General features: G+C 39.8%; 1 protein-coding gene across 1 annotated transcript in view; it reads left to right on the forward strand.

The window, feature by feature from the left end:
- CFAP47 (cilia and flagella associated protein 47) overlaps positions 1-22,286 on the forward strand; it is a 772,366-nt gene that overhangs the window by 90,970 nt on the left and 659,110 nt on the right. The window contains exons 18-22 of the mRNA XM_089653003.1: positions 593-715; positions 3,071-3,202; positions 4,603-4,680; positions 15,706-15,850; positions 16,305-16,399. Coding sequence (XP_089509129.1) covers positions 593-715; positions 3,071-3,202; positions 4,603-4,680; positions 15,706-15,850; positions 16,305-16,399 — 573 coding nt within the window. The remainder of the gene's footprint in view (positions 1-592; positions 716-3,070; positions 3,203-4,602; positions 4,681-15,705; positions 15,851-16,304; positions 16,400-22,286) is intronic.

The following is a 22,286-nucleotide window of genomic DNA, read 5'->3' on the forward strand; positions in this document are numbered from 1 at the left end:
AGTCTATCATTTAAAGATTTCAGTAGCAATTGAATAATCAGAAGAATTATTATTCCCACCTTCCCTGCTTGCTCTGTTTGTATGAGTCTTGGGGAACTTAGAGAGAGTATGGAAACACAAAGCTTCTGTTGTGTTCTCTCTTTATAAAAGCCATATTGGTCTGTGAGAACAGTGTTATAGGTGCACAATTTATATGTAAAATAAAAAATTTATAAAGAGTAAAAAAGACAGAAAACATTAACTAATAAGACTTAGAAATAGAAAAATACATAATAAAATCAACAAACTGTTATAGTTTCAGGGAAAATGATTGTTCCTTAATTAGATAGCACAAATGGCCACTTCAGCTAAGGTTTCAACAGGTTACTTTTCTCCCACTCTAATAAAAAGAAATAAATAAAAAGTTTTTACTTTTTTTTTGTAACGAAATTATATGTGTAATTTGCATTCTTTTTTCCTGAAAGTTATGTGTAATCAAACACAAAGCTGGGCTGATATCTTGCCAGTTTTAGATATACTATTCTAGTTCCCATGTATACCATATACCCATGTGACCACAATAACTAATCTTGGCTTCTTCCTGAAATTACAGCTTGGATCCACGAGTGTCCAGTTTACTGAACAGAGAGTGCTCTTTCATCATGCCCCACTTGGTCTGACAACTTACAAAACAGCCATTATTCAGAATACAGGAATGAATCATGCATATTTCCAGGTAGAAAACAGTATTTCATAGTGGATTGTAATCGATTGGAATGGGTAATCTCAGTTGAACATACTGCAGATGCATTCTTAGGTCTTTCAAAGGATGAAATAGAAAAAAGCAGAAAACTATGTTCTAGGTTTCTTCTTTCTTTCTTGATTTAAATTTTTGGGAACTTCAGCTGCTAGTTATCAAAACTACAACCTACGTTGTTTTACACTAGATTGCACTTACATTGTTCTATTATTATTATTTATAATAATAATATTTTCTTTATTGACCAATAAAGTGTAACTAAAGGCAAAACTTTTTGGGGGGTTTTGGATAGAGTAGAGAGGGATGAGGAAACCTGTCAGCTTTTAATTCAGTCTGTACCCCTATTAAGGAGAGTTAGTCTTTTAGTCCTGTTCACCATTATCATCAAAAGTGAAAGTTAAAGAAAATCCAAAATTTTGGGTTGACACCAGAACACTAATAGTACACCACGTAGATCACATGGTTTCTGGTCTTGTTCCACTTCCCGCCTACAGTGACTTTGTCACCTTTGATCACTTGCAACCATCACACTGCCCCAGCTGCTTGGGTTTAGGAGCATGTGAGGCCTTGCCTTTATGACTATGCTGTTCAGCATGTCTTCCCAAAGATGCACAGAGGACAGTCCTGCCAAAAAGGGAGGCCCATACTTCCCTACTAGTTCTAAGGGTGTTTACTTCAAAGCTAGCTTGTAGAGCAAGGTTTATATGAAAGTGCAAAATATATTTCTCAGCACACTTACCAGCTAGCTAGTAAAAAGAAAAATACACCATCTAACAATTAAGCATTAAAACAGAGTGTTCATTCAGTATCTGCAAAAGGAACTGACACCTGCAGTCTATAACCTGGGACCCCTATTATAAGATTTTCCTCTGCAGAGTCTTCTTTAGCTCTGTTGGGTGAGGTTGGGACCTCCCCTGTGACCACAAGGACTGCCATGTTAGGCAGCCTTCTGTGTGGCTATCACATTCCTGGAACACTTCTGGATGTTGGTTGAAAGCAGCCCTTCTCCTTGTAGTCCTGGTGTTCCTACACATCAGTCTAGTTTAAGTTCAAGAGTGTTGTAGAGAGTTGTATACTCTCTTCCCTACCTACCCTGTCTTCTTCCAGGAAACCAGAAGTGTTGCATCCAGGAATCGGAAGGAAGAAGGAAGGTGGCTGGGAAGGTAGTGTATTACTGAGCAACATCCTACCACCCCTAATTTACTAGAGTATATGTATTTATCCTGGTGCAAGGAGATGCACCTGCTAATGGGAGAAGGCGTTGTGGAAATATTTTATATAATAACGCTTTTTTTAATTTTTTACACTATGGTGGTCTTCCTCTATCTCTCCCTATATGCCACATTAATTTTTTGTAAGTGGAAGAAATACAGTTGCCCTAAAGGGAAATGGATGGTGTACACCTCTGTTATGAAACTATTACTAAACCCAGGACCCTGCATTCACTATATCTGGCCTCCCATGGTACACAGAACATGGAAATGCAATTATTTCAGTAAATATATACTGCAAAATACCTTTTCTCATCAGCAGTTAGAGCAGTCTTGTGACTTCTATCAGTGTCCAGCAGAGCACATGTTAAAGCTTGTAGGAGGAGTTTTCATTTTGCTCTAGGAAGATGCAGAACCCCTGACCTTTGTCTGGAGAATGCTCATTGTGCTGACCACATGCACTCTCCCAAGAAAAAAAAAACCTCTCTAGCAATACACACCAAACTGGGCATGTGCAGAGTGACTTCACACACTATGTCTTATCAGGAGATAAAAGGGGGGGGGGGACTGAACGAAGGGTAGGATCAGAGGAGTCAGGATCAAGCAGCCTTTGTACACAATGCAGAGGATTAACCCCTTAGGTTCCACAGTGAATATAACAAGCATGCTTTACTGCATATACAGACTGATTTTACTGTTGTGGGTTTAGTAACACTTTAAGCACTTCATCACTAACCTGTGATAGGTAGTCAAATAAATCTGGTGAGTTTTCTGTGTTGGTGGTGGACGATCACAGAAGCACTGTATGACACAAAAAGGCATAACATCTATAATTTGCTTGAAGAGAGCACTTTTTACATGGATACTTTATTGAGAGCAATCAGTCTGAAAAATGCTGTGGAAAAATGGATGCACATGGACACTTTATTTATGCACATTGTTGTATAATACTGCACTTTGATTAAAATGTTTATTATAGTTTTATGCACAATAGCCAATATATAGGGCTTTGAGAAAGATTTTACAGTAAGTACAAAAATATTGTTAATCTATATAGCATAAATCTTTTTGTAGGTATAACACTCATCTAATAGAGTTTGCTTTTATTTGTTTGCTGCAGGTAGTAGATATAAGTCCACTGCCTGGTATGATGATTACACCATCACAGGGTGTGGTGCCAGTGGGAGGTTATGCGACTCTTAAAATCTTCTTCACGCCAAGAGCAGTTATGAAGTTTGACACTAGAGTTGAGGTAAAAACTGATGAAAGCTTAATTCCAGAACATTTTATTTGTTTGTGTATGGGATGTCTTATGTTGGGAAATTTAAAGATTGATTTAGGACTAATATTTTAGTTTTTGGCAAATGCCAGTTAGATCATCCATTGACCCATTTTTTCTCTTATGCTGGCCATACATTTGCCACTTTTGGAGGAACTGAAGGATTTAAGTTATACAAATCTATTAAAACCTCTGCACTGATTGATTTCCATGCCAATTTTATTTGTCCGCTCACTTAAAACTGGAAATAGATTTTTGTGCAAATTGCTGGGGTTGAAAGCTGATTCAGAATTGCCAACAAATCACCAGGGGTATAGCCAACATTAGGCCTCATACAAAATACAGTTGGAATTAGACTCCTAGTCAGTGAATCAGAGTGTTGCAGCCAAAAATGCATCTCCTCAGTGAAACTAATGGAGGATACAGTGAAAAACACAATGCACATGCCAGTAAACAATGGGTGGCAGGGGAAGGGAGCTGTGTGGCAGGTTGGTTATACAATATGAGCCATGGATTATTGCAATGATAACCAGACTATACTGTTTTTAACGCAGTATGACTCTTGCCTTAGGGACAACAGTGTCATCACCCTATTGTAATTCACAATTTTTCTTCCTCTACTTTGGATTCTTACTCCTAATGGATGTGCCCCACTCGCTCCCCTCTTACTGCAGTACTTAGACAACGAAGTAAAAAAAACTGCAGGAGGAAAAATGGGCACCCTTGCTTGTACTGGTTCAATATTAATGTTATATCATTATTATTACTTTTTGTTTTTTATCTTAAATTAATTTCGCTAGAGTTAACATATAGGTTTTCATCTACATCACTTTTTACCTACATCACTAGCGTTCACCTATATCCTGACATGGTTTATTGTGAAACCCCTTTTCACATATTTTTGCATCCTTTGTGGCTCTTCGCTTCAGTCACATGACATCAAATATCTGCAAAGCAAGGTGGTGCTGGAAGACCACTGTGATCACAGTTCTAAACAGGTAGAACACAGGTGTATAATTCCTACCAATTTTTACTGCCTGGGTTTCAGTTTGATCAATCTCTGAATGGTGTAGTATCTCAACTCACCAGACCAACATATCTTATTAGTACAGGACCAGGGGGCAAATTCTGATGAAACATAATAAGTGTGTCACCTTCCTGGCTGTACTGTATGGCAGAGGTGCACAATGGCTGTACAGAATTGAAAATGCCTTGGCAAATAATACAGTAAACATACTGTATTTTGTTTCAACTGTGTATGTTTTTTTTTCTGGAGTCCCACTTCCAAGGTTTATCATTGATATGAATAGCCATTTTATTGTGTCATTATATGATAAACACCATGAGAATTATAATCTTGTCCTCTCCATCAGGTGTCAGTGCGGAATACAAAGAATTTAGAATTAAGAATTGGAGGATCAGTTTTACCACCAGAAGTAAATATTTCTGTTGTAAGTATGAGGTTTGCCTCAATTTATTTTGACATGTGGATATTTGCTGTAATCCTGGGAGACAGCTATTATAGTTTTAGACACTGGTAGCATGTGCTTGAAATACTTACTTAAAATAAATAAGTCACATAGTATGAACGCATTTCACACTGGCTGCCTTAGACAAATAAACACATTAGTACATAATTTGGTGTTTGCAGGGAAAGCTGAAATTGTGTCTGTTCCTCCTGGATAACTCCAGCTAGTCATCAGCAAAGTATTATGTGTTCTGAAAAGACCACAAATTCTAACAACATAAAAAAGCGTCATTTACATCTAAATAACATGTCCAGTTACAAGGGTGAAACCTAGTTTGTGATATTGAGCAGTAAAGCCGCACATTATATAAAATACTATAGTGAAAAACCTCAGCGCAATCACCCTAAGACAGTGCAAACTAATGAAAGAAAATAATATCTAAAAGCTATGTATAACTAATGTTAGTATTTCTGCTCACACTTTTTGTGTTTCCACAAAAAAACAGTATAAGTGCCACACAGTACCAAATCTTCCTAGTGATAAATTGTTATGTTCTGTGCAATATCACAAAAAATTATATAATAAAGATATTACCCCTCCCCTCTGAAACATGCACACATCACCCCCATACTTAAAAAGCCCTCCCTGGACCCCAATGACCCGAACAACCTCAGACCCATCTCCCTGCTCCCATTTACATCCGAACTCCTCGAGCGCCTAGTCTACACCCGCCTAAGCTCTCACCTCAACGACAACAACCTCCTCGATCCACTACAGTCTGGCTTCCGTCCCCTACACTCCACCGAAACTGCCTTACTTAAACTCTCCAACGACCTGCTAACCGCCAAAGCTAATGGCCACTATTCAGTGCTCCTACTCCTTGACCTCTCTGCGGCCTTCGACACAGTCGACCACCCCCTCCTCCTCAAAAAACTACACTCCCTTGGCCTCAGAGATTCTGCTCTCTCCTGGTTCTCATCCTACCTGTCACAGCGCTCTTTCAGCGTTCCCTATAATACTACCACCTCCCCCTCACTCCCCCTCTCTGTTGGGGTCCCTCAAGTCTCCGTCCTCGGGCCCCTTCTCTTCTCCATCTACACCTCCTCCCTTGGCCAACTCATACACTCTCACGGCTTCAACTACCACCTCTATGCCGACAACACACAAATCTATCTCTCAACCCCTCTCCTCACCCCCTCAGTCTCCGCCCGAATCACAAATCTACTAAACGACATATCAGACCGGATGTCGCTCCACTTCTTAAACTGAACCTCTCCAAAACCGAGTTTCTTGTCTTCCCCCAGCCCGGACACCACCCCCCATTGACTTCTCCATCATGTCCAACAACGCCACCATCAAACCCGCCCGCAGGCCAGAGTACTTGGTGTCATTCTGGACTCCAAACTACCCTTCCAGCCCCAAGTCCAATCTTTAACAAGCTCGTGCAGACTCCACCTCCGCAACATCGCCAAAATACGCACGTTCCTAACCCCAGAAACCACTAAACAGCTCATCCACTCCCTCATCATATCACAACTCGATTACTGCAACTCCCTCCTCACTGGCCTGCCTCGCCGCTGGCTATCCCCGCTTCAGTCGATCCTGAATACGGCAGCCAGACTCATTCACCTTTACAACCGCTCCATTTCCGCCACCCCCCTCTGCCAATCCCTCCACTGGCTTCCGATTGCGCAACGGATCAAATTCAAAATCCTATCACTGACGTACAAAGCTGTCCATCATACTGCCCCAAATTACATCACCGACCTAATATCCAAGTACCACCCAACACGCACACTCCGCTCCTCTCAAGACCTCCTTCTCTCTAGTTCCCTGGTCTCCTCCTCCCATGCTCGCCTCCAGGATTTCTCCAGGGCGTCACCCATCCTCTGGAACTCCCTGCCCCAACCCATCAGATTATCACCTACTCTCCTCTCCTTTAGGCGCACCCAGAAAACCCACCACTTCAGGGAAGCCTACCCCACCCCTGCTAACTTGCCAACCTCGCCACTCTTCCTACCACCCCATCCCCCACAGCTATCTCCTCCTGTGCCACCATCCCCTCCCTCCTAGATTGTAAGCTCGAAAGAGCAGGGCCCTCGATCCCCTCATGTTTTGCATTGTATTGTTGTTGTTCTGTTCCCCTTTATAATGTACAGCGCTGAGCGAACTATTAGCGCTTTATAAATACTGTATAATAATAATAATTAGGTGGATATGTGTGTATCCCATGCATTTATGTCCAAACATAGAACATGTGTAGAACGTATGTGTTTATGTCATCACAATATATCTGGAACAATACTCAAACTAAATCTTATAATAAAGTATGTACAGTGGACAGGCGTGTATCATATGCGTATATATATGTCAAAACATAGAATCATATGTAAAATATATGCATTTTACTCATCACCATATATCTGAAAAAACCCACACCCATAACTACAAACGATAAAAATCCCCCATAAAATGAAATCTTATAATAAAGTATGTTCAGTGGACATGCGTGTATCATATGCGCATATATCAAAACATAGAATCATGCATAAAATATATGAGTTTAACTCATCCCGATATATCTGAAACAATCCACACCCATAACTACAACACATAAAATAATGGTAAATTCCAAGTGTCCTTATATTTTCATAAGAATCTTCTATGTCCAAAAATCCAACTGTGCACAGTTTTTTGAGCATGTGCACAATTGTTGTCAGTTCCTTGTGTATGAGCACACTAGTTGCTCATGGCTCTTATGCACATACAGAGAAAACTCACACATGCAGAGATGCACAAAACACTTCCTCCTGGGATAGCTTTGATGGAGCAATCCTAGGAGGCAGCAGGGCCCGGCTTAAGCCAAGAAGCAGGAGGTGCTGCCTTGGAGCACAAAAATACACAAGCGCAAGGTACAACATTTTTTTAAACATTTTTGTAAGAGTGAAAAGGGCAAATCAAAAAGTGAAGAGGCTGCTACAAGGGGTTACACTCTACTTTAATGGCTCATTGTTCAGGCAGAACTGCTAATTGGCTGTCTCTGCCTGAATATCATTGTCTTAAAGCCTTTTTTGCAAATACCATGTGACCAAAACCTAAGTTTTGGCCCATAACCAGCTACCAGAGGAAGCCCAGTGTCTCATTTTGCAAGTCAGCAAATATAAACAATATTTATTATTATTATTATACAGTATTTATAAAGCGCCAATAGTTTGCTCAGCGCTGTACATTACAATGGGAGACAGTACATGCGACAGTACAATAACAATACAATGTGATACACGAGGGTTCGAGGGCCCTGCTCCTTCGAGCTTACAATCTAGGAGGGAGGGGATAGTGGTACAGGAGAGATAGCTGGGGGGGATGGAGTAGTAGGAAGAGTGGAGGAGGTCAGCAATTAGCAGGGGGTGGGGTAGGCTTCCCTGAAGAGGTAGGTTTTCAGGGTGCGCCTAAATGAGAGGAGAGTAGGTGATAGCCTGATGGATTGGGGTAGGGAGTTCCAGAGGATGGGTGACGCCCTGGAGTAATCCTGGAGGCGAGCATGGGAGGAGGAGACCAGGGAACTAGAAAGAAGGAGGTCTTGAGAGGAGCGGAGTGTGCGTGTTGGGTGGTACTTGGATATTAGGTCGGTGATGTAATTTGGGGCAGTATGATGGACAGCTTTGTACGTCAGTGATAGGATTTTGAATTTGATCCGTTGTGCAATCGGAAGCCAGTGGAGGGATTGGCAGAGGGGGGTGGTGGAAACGGAGCGGTTGGTAAGGTGAATGAGTCTGGCTGCCGTATTCAGGATCGACTGAAGTGATATGATGAGGGAGTAGATGAGCTGTTTAGTGGTTTCTGGGGTTAGGAATGTGCGGATTTTGGCCATGTTGCGGAGGTGGAGTCTGCATGAGTTTGTTAATGATTGGACTTGGGGCTGGAAGGATAGGTTGGAGTCCAGAATGACACCAAGTACTCTGGCCTGCGGGGCGGGCCTGATAGTGGCATTGTTGGACGTGATGGAGAAGTCAATGGGGGGTGGTGTGCGGGCTGGGGGGAAGACTAGGAGCTTGGTTTTGGAGAGGCTCAGTTCAAGGAAGTGGAGCGACATCCAGTCTGATATGTCATGTAGTAGGTTTGTGATTCGGGTGGAGACTGAGGGGGTGAGGCGAGGGGTTGAGAGATAGATTTGTGTGTCGTCGGCATAGAGGTGGTAGTTGAAGCCGTGAGAGTGCATGAGTTGGTCAAGGGAGGAGGTGTAGATGGAGAAGAGAAGGGGCCCGAGGACGGAGCCTTGAGGGACGCCAACAGAGAGGGGGAGTGAGGGGGAGGTGGTAGCATTATAGGTAACGCTGAAGGAGCGTTGTGATAGGTAGGACGAGAGCCAGGAGAGAGCGGAATCTCTGAGGCCGAGGGAGTGTAGTTTTTTGAGGAGGAGGGGGTGGTCAACTATTTAGTATCTAGTTATTCTGTTTTTACTAAAACCTGTTGAATATTGTTATAAATGACTCAAATGATGGCCATCATATTTATTCTAAACACACCTAAATAATTTGTGTCTGTTCTTTTTACAGCTTTTAATTAATATAACTTTTTTTTCTGACTTTTTTTTAACCACTAGTGACACTTGTAGTAATTAATGAACACCATAAATGTCATGTAAGTCATTTACAGTTGCTTTATTGGTATTCATTATTGCACAAAATGAATTTGACATTTTCTGTTCATGGCTTTTATTTATCATTTATAAGGGCCATCAATACATCATACTTTTTCTGAAACAGCCTAATTATATCTTTCTGAGATACATGCCTGACATTTAACATTTGAAATATTTGCCTCATATGTTCATTTTTTAAATATGTTTTTATATCCTAATTTTTGTGTCCGTTCCCTGATTTCATAATGAGCAGAGCCATCATACCTATTCTGTACAAATGATGATAATAATAGTTTTAGCGGATACAGGCGCAGGGCATCTGGATTGCAGGAGAAAAAAAAGTGGTTTGAAGGAGATGGAAAGGTATAGTAGAAATTACCCTTAGCTATGATGATTCTGAGGTTCTTTGGAAGGTTGATAAGACCTGACTGTGTTTCCAATAAAGATCCACCACAGTAGCACTGAGCTGCATAAGGGCACTGTATAGATGCTGAGCATGGGAAGAGTTTGCCGCCACTGTCATATCCTGAAATTACAATTGTGTCACTACTCTTCCACATGCTGTCTTCCACTAAAGCTAGGTAGACACACAGTTTTTTTTTTTTTAGATATATGGTTAAATCTCTTTTCTTTTGAGACATTTACCCATTTGTTTGTAGTTTACTGCATAGTGAAATCAACAGGCCCAATTATCTACCTGAGCAGAGACTACTTTTTTTTTTTTTTAATCTTTAGTTTTATTTTCATGTACGTCAACACACAAAAGACCAAAAACAAAGGAAAAACAAAAGTACATTCCAGGAAGAGGACCAAAAAGGTCTGGCAAGAAATATAACAATGTTACATATGCCAGAGTCAAAATGTTCAGCTCGTAAATAATAAACATTATCAGGTGAATTCTTACACAAACCAAACAGGAATGCAGAAAGAGAGAAAAAAATGAAAAATGGGAGGGGGGAAATGGATCGGGGGGTGTATCAGAAAAGGGGCAAACAGATGATAAAATATCCATAGAAAACATATACAGTATATAATCTGTCTTGGTCAAAAGGTCCCTGAAGGGTGCTAACAACAGAAACACGTTTTTCAGAATGAAATACAATTACGCCATTAATTGTTTATACCTGTCAGAGGTGAGAAAATGTGGGACCCAACATCTATAGAACTTATCATAAGTATGTGTACATTGATGTCTCCACTCTTCCATCTCCATAATGTCCTGTACCTTCTGCAGCCACTCCTTGACTGAAGGCAGCACGGATTTCAACAGGGCTTCATGGTGATTATGTAGTCCAACTGCAATGCACATTGATACGTTTTTGACACAATTTTCATACTGGTGTGATTTCTGCAGGGGAAGGGAGGAGGAGAATAGTTTGGGAAAAATGCAACAGAATCACAAAATGCATCAAAAACGCATCTAAATGCAATTTTGATGTGTTTCCATTGAAGTCTAAGGGGCAAATATTGCACTGCATCGCACCAAAGTAGCACATGCACCCTACCTAAAGTTGCATTGCAAGCTGCATTCTGTTGATATGAAAAGGCTTCATTGAGATCCATGTGATTTCCATTGTCATGTCTGAAGAGTGACCAATGGGATGTCACAGTGTTTGTGACCATGCAGCTGCCACTCTCTCAGATACAGTTTTTTTTAAAATTAATATCTTAGAACAGCTTTTCTCAACCAGGATGCCCAGGCACCCTGGGGTGCCTTGAGGTTTGTTCATGGGTGCCTTGGCAAAATGTCTAAAAATTGCCCAAAATGTGTATACAAGCCAGCGTGTGGAACAAGCCTGCCTTTTAGTTATACAAAGTCACAGGTTTTCATTGTGCTCCAATTTAATTGTGCGCTGGTGTCCTGCCAAACAATGACATCATCAGTTGATAAGGATGATGTCAGCTACCTAGTTTGACCCTCCCCTATACCTTTCCATCCATGCTGGGGTCACATTAGCTCAGTGATGGAGAAAAACTGAGGAAGAAGAGAAGCATTGGAATACTACTCAGTACAAGTGTGCAAAAGTGTATTTGCGTTGGAAGAATAAATGACCTCTAATGTTGGGTGTGTAGATGTTGCTTTGTTATATAAAACTATTAGAATAGTTTTTCACATTTTAGAATAGGGTGCCCTTTTAAAATTATGGACAGTCTTTAGGCACCCCATTTTAGACTGGGGTGCCTCAAGACTGTCCATAATTTTAAAGGCTGCCTTGGAACTCCCCATAATTTTAAAGGGTGCCTTGACTGAAAAAAGGTTGAGAAACACTGACTTAGAATACGTACAGGGTGCATTGTGGTCACTTGTATATTATTGTCCAGTATGAGATTACCTTTTGAATGAATACAAATATGATGCGTTATTTCACCTAGGAGTGGAATGTGCCTAAACTGCCTCCGGCACCTTCTTATATTATTGTGATTGCACCTAAAATGCTGCTAATTAACTGATACAGGTAAATATAACATTATTCTTGCTGCACTGTTATCAGCTCAAGAGTTAGGAAACACACTTAAAGTGGTTGTAAACCTGAGAAATGATATCTGAACAATGCAAATCCACCAATACTCGGTACTTGTCTCTATCCAAAGCATTAAGTGTGATTTCCCTCCGCTGCTTGATTATTCAGTTATCTGCTTAAGTCACTTCTGACAGCTTTTCCTTACACCAAGAAAAAAATGGTGGCGGGAGAAGAGAGCTCCAGCACACAGCCTGTGATTGACAGCCACAGCTGCACTTGTTCTCCATGAAGTGTGAGGAGGAGGGTGTGTCCCTTCCCTCCAATCAGGGCTCAGTGTTCTTCAACCTTAGCTATGTAGTGTTTGAATACAGATTCCTACCCCTTGCTTTTTGCTGTTGAGAGATGACAGATTCTGTGCAAATTCTGTGTGTTGCAGACAGATGTCCTCAGATAAACAGGTACACCTTATATGTACCACCTGAGGCCAGTCACTTCACTAAGTATAGGTGTAGGCTTACAACCACTTTAAGTTTTGAATATGCAAGTAGGAATAGCCAGTCAGAAATGTGTACTCTGCTAGTTTACAAGCTAAACTATTTATGACAGGTAATAAGCCTGATACTATTAGCAATCCCAGGGTTGAAATGACAGTTCATTTGAAGTTTCCAGACCTTTGGAGAAATGTCTACTGAAGTTAAATTGCTAAGCAGATGCACTCCTGGAGTTATAGTCATAGACTAAAAGGGGATCAGTGCTGCTATGTGTCTTCTATTGTAAAAAATGTCATTGCTAACTTATAAATTTCAAACAGCATGGCTGCCCTGTACTGCCCTGTCTTCTCATGCAGTTTGTGGGGTGCCCAGTTCTCAATATCATCACAGGACGTTGTAGTGATTTTTGGACTATTTATAAAGAAAAATTATATTACCCAAAAGAACATCTTAAAAGCTGACTATCATGGGTTAAATAGTTGATCAACTGCAAGTGACATTCCAGGAAGCTACCATAAACAATGAGTGGAAGAGACCTGTTTAAAATACAAAAAGATTAAACTACACTATTTGAGTTTTTGCAGATGCTCCAGCATAGTACCAGAAAATGACAATGGTGGGACCTCTTACTCTATCACAGAACCTTGGGAGATGTGTGATCACCAAACAAAACCTCTGAGCTATCACAATCAGCTATTGAATTCTCAAAGGTTAAAATCCAGTCCAGTAAATAACAAAAGGGTTTTTGAATACTCAAAGGTTAAAATCCAGTCCAGTAAATAACAAAAGGGAGGCTTAAAATGTCTGTTTACCCAAATTACCCAACAATGGATGGGGATCTTCTACAGGACATGTCTCCTTGAACATTAAAACCAGCATGAGAAAAGACCTAATTCAGGTAATATATTACAAAAAAAATATAGGTATATACCCACACACCAAGATCTATTTAACAAAGTTGGGTACTGCATATCACTCAACTAAAGATCATGAAGTTATAAAATATAAGATGGTTTGTGAGTTGGGTAAAATACATATCTCCAAATAAGTTACAAGAACACTTGCGTCTATATCAAGACGGAGAGAGAGATGGTATAAATCATCTGATGAACGGGAACTAAGCACACGAGATAATACCAGAACAAATTATGCCATCATTATACAGAGATCCGCCATTTCATGAAAAAATCAGCAATCCCAATACAGCTCATATCAGAAAAATGAGACACCAAATATATTCACATATTTCTATGGTCCTTATTCCAGAGTTAGTTGGGAAATCATTTATACCTGAATAGGACCCATATATTTTATCCATAAACACATACTGTTTATATCAAAGTGTGAGTCATCATTAAGATCACCAGTTCATTTGTGATACCTGACTGTCCCCGGTGGACAGGTAAGGAACTTCTAAAGGTACACAGACTTCTTAACCATCCAATCAACAAGCCCGTTGGGGGGTCCTTCGGAACAAAGGACTTGTATGGTATAAAAATGCCACCTCAAATTGGAAACTACTTCTAAAAATCACTTCTTGATCACTTCTGAGCTACTTCTGAAACAACTTCTTAACTACTCTACTACTACTATATACTGCACTATACTCACTTGCTTCCTGCTACCTGCGGCCATCTTGCTGAGAACTTCCAGCTGCCATTTTGTTTTTGAAGGCCATTTTGAAGGAAAAGATTTTCACCAGAGACGCAAATGCTGATTTAAATTCTGGTGCCTGACTGACCAGAAACATTTCTTTTCCCAATTGCATCCCACTGGGAGACCTCAAAAATTGAAATTCTGGCAGTGGTGAGACTGTGCCAAAATACTGAAATTTTCTTTTATATTTAAACTTATTAAGGTTTATAACATTTTATTGTGTGATTAAGAGTGTCCTAAAGTTATCTGAATAATTATTAATGTAACTGTTTGAGTATTGGTTCTGAAATCATATACTGTATACTAACTGATTTGTAGTGTTTTTGTGGTGCTAATTATCAGAGATACTTTCTTATTTCCCTACGGCCACGGGTAATTGGAAATAATATCTGAAGCACTATAGGTTGCAACTAACCCCTCTAAAATTTGTTTTAAGTCATTTGATAACCATATATTGTATTATACCATAGAGATTAGCGTACTATATCTTTGATTGTGTGTACGAAAATATTCATCACCAGTAATTTGCGTTTGTATTAATATATATATATATATATATATATATAAATATTTGTACATAAATGTATTTATCAAAAAGGAAAATTTTGTGTATATGGTATCGAAATCACATTGGTGAAAAGAACTCAAGGAATATTATTAAGTGGTGATCAAAATATAAAGGTGTCCAAATCATTGGTTTCTTAAATATTTGCCATATTTTAATGGCTGGAGGCACTGCAATATTTTGTTCAAGGGAGTTGACACCGCCCTGTTTATTTAGAATACATGTTATCATAAACCACCACAACGTAATACCTTAACTAAGAGAAAACAATCTTGATGAATGTTGATATTAAAGTAGAAGTATAGCCAAAGCTATTTTGGCTCTACATCTCCTATGGATCGCAAGAGTGCAGTTCATTCTGCACTCCTGTAATCTGTTTTCAGCAAACAGCGGGCTGAAGCCCATTGTCAGCTGAAGTCACAAAGCCGATCCAGGCTCCAAAAAGATCCCAACTTTATGGATAGTGTCCACCTAGAAGCTTGTACAGGCACCTGGCTCAGCCTCTCAGCGATCCGCTGAGAGCCTGAGGCAGCCCCTCCCACCTACTCCACAGCCTAGAGCTTCAGCAAGCACTGGAGGGGCAGAGCAGAGAGACGTTGACCGGCAGTCATCCACCTAAGTGAGTATAATGGTGTTTTTTTCAAAACCCCAAAACTCAAAACTTCTTTTTTAAGCATCTGCTACTTTAGAAAATCTATCTCATTGTGCTCTAAAGTGATGATTGTCAACAAGTAGTTACAGCTCTCAGTAGCATAGAAATTTAATCACCTTTGTGATCCAAATCGAAAGCATACATCACTAGAAAAACTATGTCCCATGGCTACTTGTTCTACCCTTTTCCTCATATTACATTTGATTGCTGTAAAATGCATGTGCATTTTAATGAGGTTCTGCAAGAACAGCAAAGCTCTTTTCAATTATGAGATATGCTGCTCTGTTATTTTCCACCCTTGGGGACTACATTTTTTATAGAACTACAATTTTTTTTTTCAATAAGCCCACTTTTTCCATCACACACCACAGAAAACATGACAAGGCCAGTCCGAAGTGTTATCAAATGTGTTTACTTTGAAGTCTGGGAATTGTGGCTGTGCTGGAAAAATTAAGTTAGGTTCTGAATGAGGATGTCAGAAATGTGGAGACTATATGGAAGGTGTACTTAATTGTTTTTCTTTATTTTTTATTTTCCAGAGTTCATTTCTTTTCCCTGGTGTATATGTAAATTCTACCCAGGCTATACCATTTTTGCTTCAGAATAAAGGAGCAGCACGTGCAAAAGTAGAATTTGATCTTTCTAAGTATGAGGATTTTTCACTGTCTTTCAAAGAAGATTCAGGTACTTGTATATATACACAGGATAAAAAACAGAAGCCCCTTATAGCCTTTATATTTTATATCTTTCTATTCTATTTTTTACTTTTTCTCCTACTCTCCATCTCATTGTATATAGTTTATTCTATTCTCTATTCTGCTTTCAAATCTACTATCTCATTGTATACAGTTTATTCTACTCTCTATTTTAATTTTACCTTTTATTCTACTCTTCTTCTCATTGTATACAGATCGTTCCACTCACTATTTTATTTTTTGCTATTTATTCTACCCTCCATCTCATTGTATACAGTTTATTATAATCTCACTGATTGCTAAGCATATTGTCTTTCTAAGACTGGAAACTAGGAGTGCTAAAAAACATCACTTTTCTTTTTGATACCAGTAAAGAATTTTTATTTAAGATAGAATTTCTTACAGCTTCCTGTTATTTCACCTGCAAAATCTTTCTGTTTTAGCTGTTGAGATTAGTCAATTGTACCCCTATCTTTATACTGTGGATTTAGAAGAGAAAGAGACTCTGGAATGTACTCTTCATTTCAATCCTAAAGAGGTAAGTTTTGAAACATGGTCATGTGGATGAAGACAGCATTTGAAGGCAACGGTTTCTGTTGACTTTTTTTTTTAGAGATTCTCTAATAAAAAGTGACAAATGGTTATTTGTTTGTGATCTATTTGCAGGGTTTGTTGTTTTTAAAGCACATCTGCACAAAAAACCCCAGCAAATCTATGCAAGACAGTATATACACCATATAGCCAAAAGTATTGGGATGCCTGCCTTTACACACACATGAACTTTAATAGCATCCCAGTCTTAGTCTGTAGGGTTCAATATTTAGTTAGCCTACCCTTTGCAGCTATAACAGCTTCAACTCTTCTGGGAAGGCTGTCCAGAAGGTTTAGGAGTGTATCTATGGGAATGTTTGACCATTCTTCCAGAAGCGCATTTGTGAGGTCAGGCACTGATGTCTGAGAAGAAGGCTTTGCAGTCTCCGCTCTATATCATCCCAAAGGTGTTCTTTCAGGTTGAGGACAGGTCGGGTGCAGGCAAGTCAAGTTCCTCCACCCCAAACTTGCTCATCCATGTCTTTATGAACCTTGCTTTGTGCAGTCATGTTGGATGAGAAACTGTTCCGACAAAGTTGGGAGTATGAATTTGTCCAAAATGTCTTGGTATGCTGACGCCTAAAGATTTCCTTTCATTGGAACTAAGGGGCCATGCCCAACCCCTGAAAAACAACCCCACACTATAATCCCCCCTCCACCAAACTTTAAACTTGGTTCAGTGCAGTCAGGTAATTACCGTTCTTTTGGAAATCAAATTGCTTTGCATTGCACTTGGTGATGTAAGGCTTGGATGCAGCTGCTCGGCCATGGAAACCCATTCCATGAAGCTCTGTACTCACTGTTGTGGTAATCTGAAGGCCACTCTTAAACTTTAGGCGTTGGCTTCATAGCAGTCTGTGAGGTTTATTCCAGTACTCATTTGAGGATGGTGCACAGGCACAGTAGTGAGGCTATTTTGATTATTACCCTCTCCTTCTTCTGCTCTGCTTATTTGTTTTGAGTGGAGTTGCTCATTTCCATAAGTTAAGCTAGAGCTAGTGTAAGTGTGTCTGGCCACACTCGCTGATCTTACTGTACATGCAAAATCAACTGACCTCTAAAATTAAAGTGGTTGTAACCCTTACATATACCTAGTAAAGTCACTAGCCTCAGGTGATACACAGAGATGAAAAAAATCCTTCTACATAATTTGTACCTGTTTATCTGCAGTCTTCTCTTCTGCAGAATTTATACAGCTTGTCTGAGCTTTTTGCAAGCAGTGGGCAGGGAGCTGAAGTTACATGCTGCAAGACTCAGTGAGAGCTGATTGGAGGGATAGGACACACAGAAACAGAGCTGAGGCTGTCAGTCACAGGTTGTAGACCGGAGATCCCTTGCCTTAGACCTTTTTACCTCTTGGTGTCAGGAAAACTTGTCAGAAGTGACTCATGCAGATAGCAGAGGAACAAGGTAGAGGAAATAAATTACAATTGGTGCTCTGTATTGAGACAAGCACACACTACATAGGGATATGCTTTCTTCATATTTAATGGCAGAGGTTTTTACAATCACTTTAATAGATACATTTTTTAATACAAATCCTGTACACATGTGTATGTGTTTTTTATATATATATATATATATATATATATATATATATATGATATAAAATGTCAGGTTTCTGTGATGTAAAAAGATGAGACAAAGATAAATAATTTCAGAACATTTTCCACCTTTAATGTGACCTATAAACTGTACAACTCAATTGAAAAACAAACTGCAATCTTTTATGGGAGGAAGTAAACATAAAAAAACTAAAATAATGTGGTTGCATAAGTGTGCATACCCTCTTATAACTGGGGATGTAGCTGTGTTCAGAATGAAGCAATCACATTCAAAATCATGTTAAATAGGAGTCAGTACACACCTGCCATCATTTAAAGTGCCTCTGATTAACCCCAAATAAAGTTCAGCTGTTCTAGTTGGTCTTTCCCAATATTTTCTTAATCGCATCCTACAGCAAAAGTCATGGTTCGCAGAGAGCTTCCAAAGCATCATTCAGGAGAAGGGTACAAAAGAATTTCCAAGGCATTAGATATACCATGGAACACAGTGAAGACAGTCATTATCAAGTGGAGAAAATATGGTGCAACAGTGACATTACTAAGAACTGGATGTCCCTCCAAAATTGATGAAAAGACAAGAAGAAAAGTGGTCTGGGAGGCTGTCATGAGGCCTACAGCAACATTAAAGGAGCTGCAGGAATATCTGGCAGGTACTGGCTGTATGGTACGTGTGACAACAATCTCCCGTATTCTTCATATGTCTACGCTACAGGGTAGAGTGGCAAGACGGAAGCCTTTTCTTCCAAAGAAAAACATCCAAACCTGCCTAAATGTTGCAAACACACGTCTGAAGTCTCCCAAAAGTATGTGGAAAAATTTGTTATGGTCTGATGAAACCAAGGTTTAAATTTTTGGCCATAATTCCAAAAGATATGTTTGGCACAAAAACAACACTACACATCACCAAAAGAACACCATACCCACAGTGAAGCATGGTGGTGGCAGCTGTTTTGCTTCAGATGAAACTGGGGCCTTAGTCAAGGTAGAGGGAATTATGAACAGTTCCAAATACCTTCAGACTCTTGCTAGAAAGGTGAACACGAAGAGGAACTTCATCTTTCAGCATGACAATGACCCAAAGCATACATCCAAATCAGCAAATAAATGGCTTCACCAGAAGAAGATTAAAGTTTTAGAATGGCCCAGCCAGAGCCCAGACCTAAATCCGATTGAAAATCTGTGGGGCGGTCTAAAGAGGGCTGTGCACAGGAGCTCTGACAGATTTGGAGTGTTTTTGCAAGGAAGTGGGCAAATATTGCAAAGTCAAGATGTGCCATGCTGATAAGACACATACCCAAAAAAACTGAGTGCTGTAATAAAATCAAAAGGTGCTTCAACAAAGTATTAGTTTAAGGGTGTGCACACTAATGCACCCATACTATATTAGTTTTTTATTTATACTTCCCTCCACCTAAAAGATTTCAATTTGTTGTTTAACTGAGCTGTACGGTTTATAGGTTACATTAAAGGTGGAAAACGTTCTAAAATGATTTATCTTTGTCTAATTTTCTTACATCACAGAAACCTGACATTTGAACAGGGGTGTGTAGACTTTTTATATCCACAGTGTATGTATATATATATATATATATATATATATATATATATATCATGATAATTGCTACTTCAGTAAGCAGTATATTTCTGTTTTGTAAATGTCTTCCTCTTATCTTGAACTGCTGCTCTTCAGAATTGAGGTTTAGGATCCTAGAATCAGGGATTTTCTTCAAGTAAAGGAGTTCAGCAAACAGAGATTTTATTACTACGGTAGGTCGAGATTAAGGACAGTAGTATAGTACAGTCAGGAACAATCTGCAGGGATCAATCACAGAGCAGAAATATGGTACAGCAAAAATGGAAAGTCAAGAGTTCTGAAGTAGCAATATCGTGCAATAGGGACAGCTGAGAAGAATCAAAATGGCAGCAATATGGCTCAGCAGGAACCATTCAGCAGAATCGCAAGAACTACAATAGGACAAGTAAGGAGGCTCAAACGCAGCTTCTCCTGTGTCCAAAGTAAAGAAAGGGGAACTCCTATGCAGCCCAGCCACAGCCTTGGGTCCACACAGTTCACAGGCAGCAAAGGTTCCACAGATAAGGAAAATGAGTCCTTGTGTCCAGATAACAGTTCACAGCCAATAGAGAACTACAAGTCTCAGCAGTCCCAATCACAGCATAAAATGGTACAGAACTATGTGTCCCAACAGTTCTAATCTCCTAGTTTCCCTCTAGAGAGACCCTACAACAGAGTTTCTCCATGTCTGGCAGATGATCAAATGCTGAGTATACTCTTACTTTTCTCTGAGCACAGGTCTGTTATATTGTACCTGGAGTTCAGCTGAGACCTGAGGCCAAATTGCTGGTTCCAAGGTATATGGATATACCCTGGTATAGGATACAATGAATCCTGCGCTGCCTGCTGAGAAAAGCACCATCTCAAGACCCTCTGTGTGGGCACAGGATTTCAATGATCAATTTAACAGATCAGATGACTTAGTTACGAGTTGCCTTTTGATCAGTGATCATGTAACAATTTTTTTAGAGGTTGTTGATTTCACAAAAATCTAATATTTCTGATCTTCATTACACTCTTATTGTTTTCTGCAACCAGAGAATGTCTTGAATTCCTGATAGGAGTCCAGTTTTTAATGAACCGAATTGTGATATCTGAACAGTAATGTGAAGAAAGCGTTTGTTAATTAGATTAAATCCATTATTGGTCGACTTAACCGGATATGCATAAAATTAATTTTTTCCATCCCATTGATCCCTGTTAGACAAATGTTTAAAGAGGCAAAAAGAACTCATTTATTTTTTTCTGTTTGAGTGTAGCTCAGCCAAAAAAAAAAAAAAAAATCACCTTTCTCATTACTGCCAGAGGGTCATGTAACACATTGCTCCATTAGTGATTACTGCTTACTGCTCAGTTAAAAAAACCTGGGATTTCTGCCTTCCACAGGCAATTACAAACCTGTTTTCAAAATATGTCTAATGTGCCTCTAATTAGTTTGTGTATCATGCAAATTAGTTTGTGAAAAGTAAAGAGTTGAGGCCTACAGCGGCAATTTGTGTCAATTATTGCAGATCTTGTGTGTTATATTGCAGAACAAGTCATGCATTATGCAACAGAAGTCAGCTTGCTAACATCTAATGTGTCGATACAAAATAACTGTACAATGCACGGAACCAGTCTATATAACCTGTGTAACTGTGTTGTACAGATGTGCAAAATACAATAGTCTGCTTTTGCTTTAGTAAAATCAAAGACACTGGTTTGGCTGCAAGTCTGAGCAGCATGGAGACCAAATGAGGCAAATTAGGCTTAATAGGTCTTTATGTAACACTGATTAAAGGCCCACTATAGCGAAAAAATCTTATATTTTGATAACTGTGTGGCGTTAAAGCCTGTCTAGACCTGAAACAAACTTTCATTTTTCCCTTTTTTTCAGCTGTCAATGACACATATCCTGTGCTTAGGTGACAACACATAGGCCTCATTCACACAGGCATACCTAAGACTTCAGTCACGCTGAATCCGACTTTGAAATCGTGCAACTCCACTTGAATTTGCATGATTTCAAAGACGGATGTCAGTGTGACTTCAGGTGCCACTTGGAGACATCTGTGCGACTTCATGCAAGTGGCACCTGAACTTGCAAAAAGTAATGCATGAACTACTCTCAAAATCAGTGCGACTTCAACTCTGACTGCTTCCATTGGGGACATTAGGGTACGAATTGTCATTCGATTTGAAACAATCAAACTGCATGACAATTCGCACCAGTGTGACCGGGGGCTAAACATACACTCATGTGATGGCTGTGTTTTGCCTGCATGGAACACACAAATGTTCTGTGCAGCTGCATGCAGCCAGTCCTATTCAGCAGCTACATAGACACAGCCACTACTCCAAATCTGACATCTGTGTGGCCACATGTCCCCAAACACAGACAGTGTGAGTTCAGGGACACACCCACCCGGATGTCAAATTGGGAGCAATGGATGTGAATGGGGCTATCTGCATGTGGATGCACAGAACACTTGTGCGTCCTGTTCAGCCAACACACTCCCTCAAATGGGTGCAAAAAGAAAGTTATTGCTATGGCTTTTTGGCCAGACATCTTTTGTGGGTCACAGGAGTGTACTTACTTTTGCTCTCCTGCGATCCAGAGCTGGCTCATAGTGGCCTATAGCCCGCTGTCAGCTGACATCACAGAGCTGATCCCAGCTGGCTCCGGCTCTCAATGAGAGACAAAGCCAGCTGCACTC

This window comes from Staurois parvus, unplaced genomic scaffold, assembly GCF_062004578.1.
Source record: "Staurois parvus isolate SC_StPar_1 unplaced genomic scaffold, SC_StPar_1.0 ptg000696l, whole genome shotgun sequence".
NCBI lineage: Eukaryota > Metazoa > Chordata > Amphibia > Anura > Ranidae > Staurois > Staurois parvus.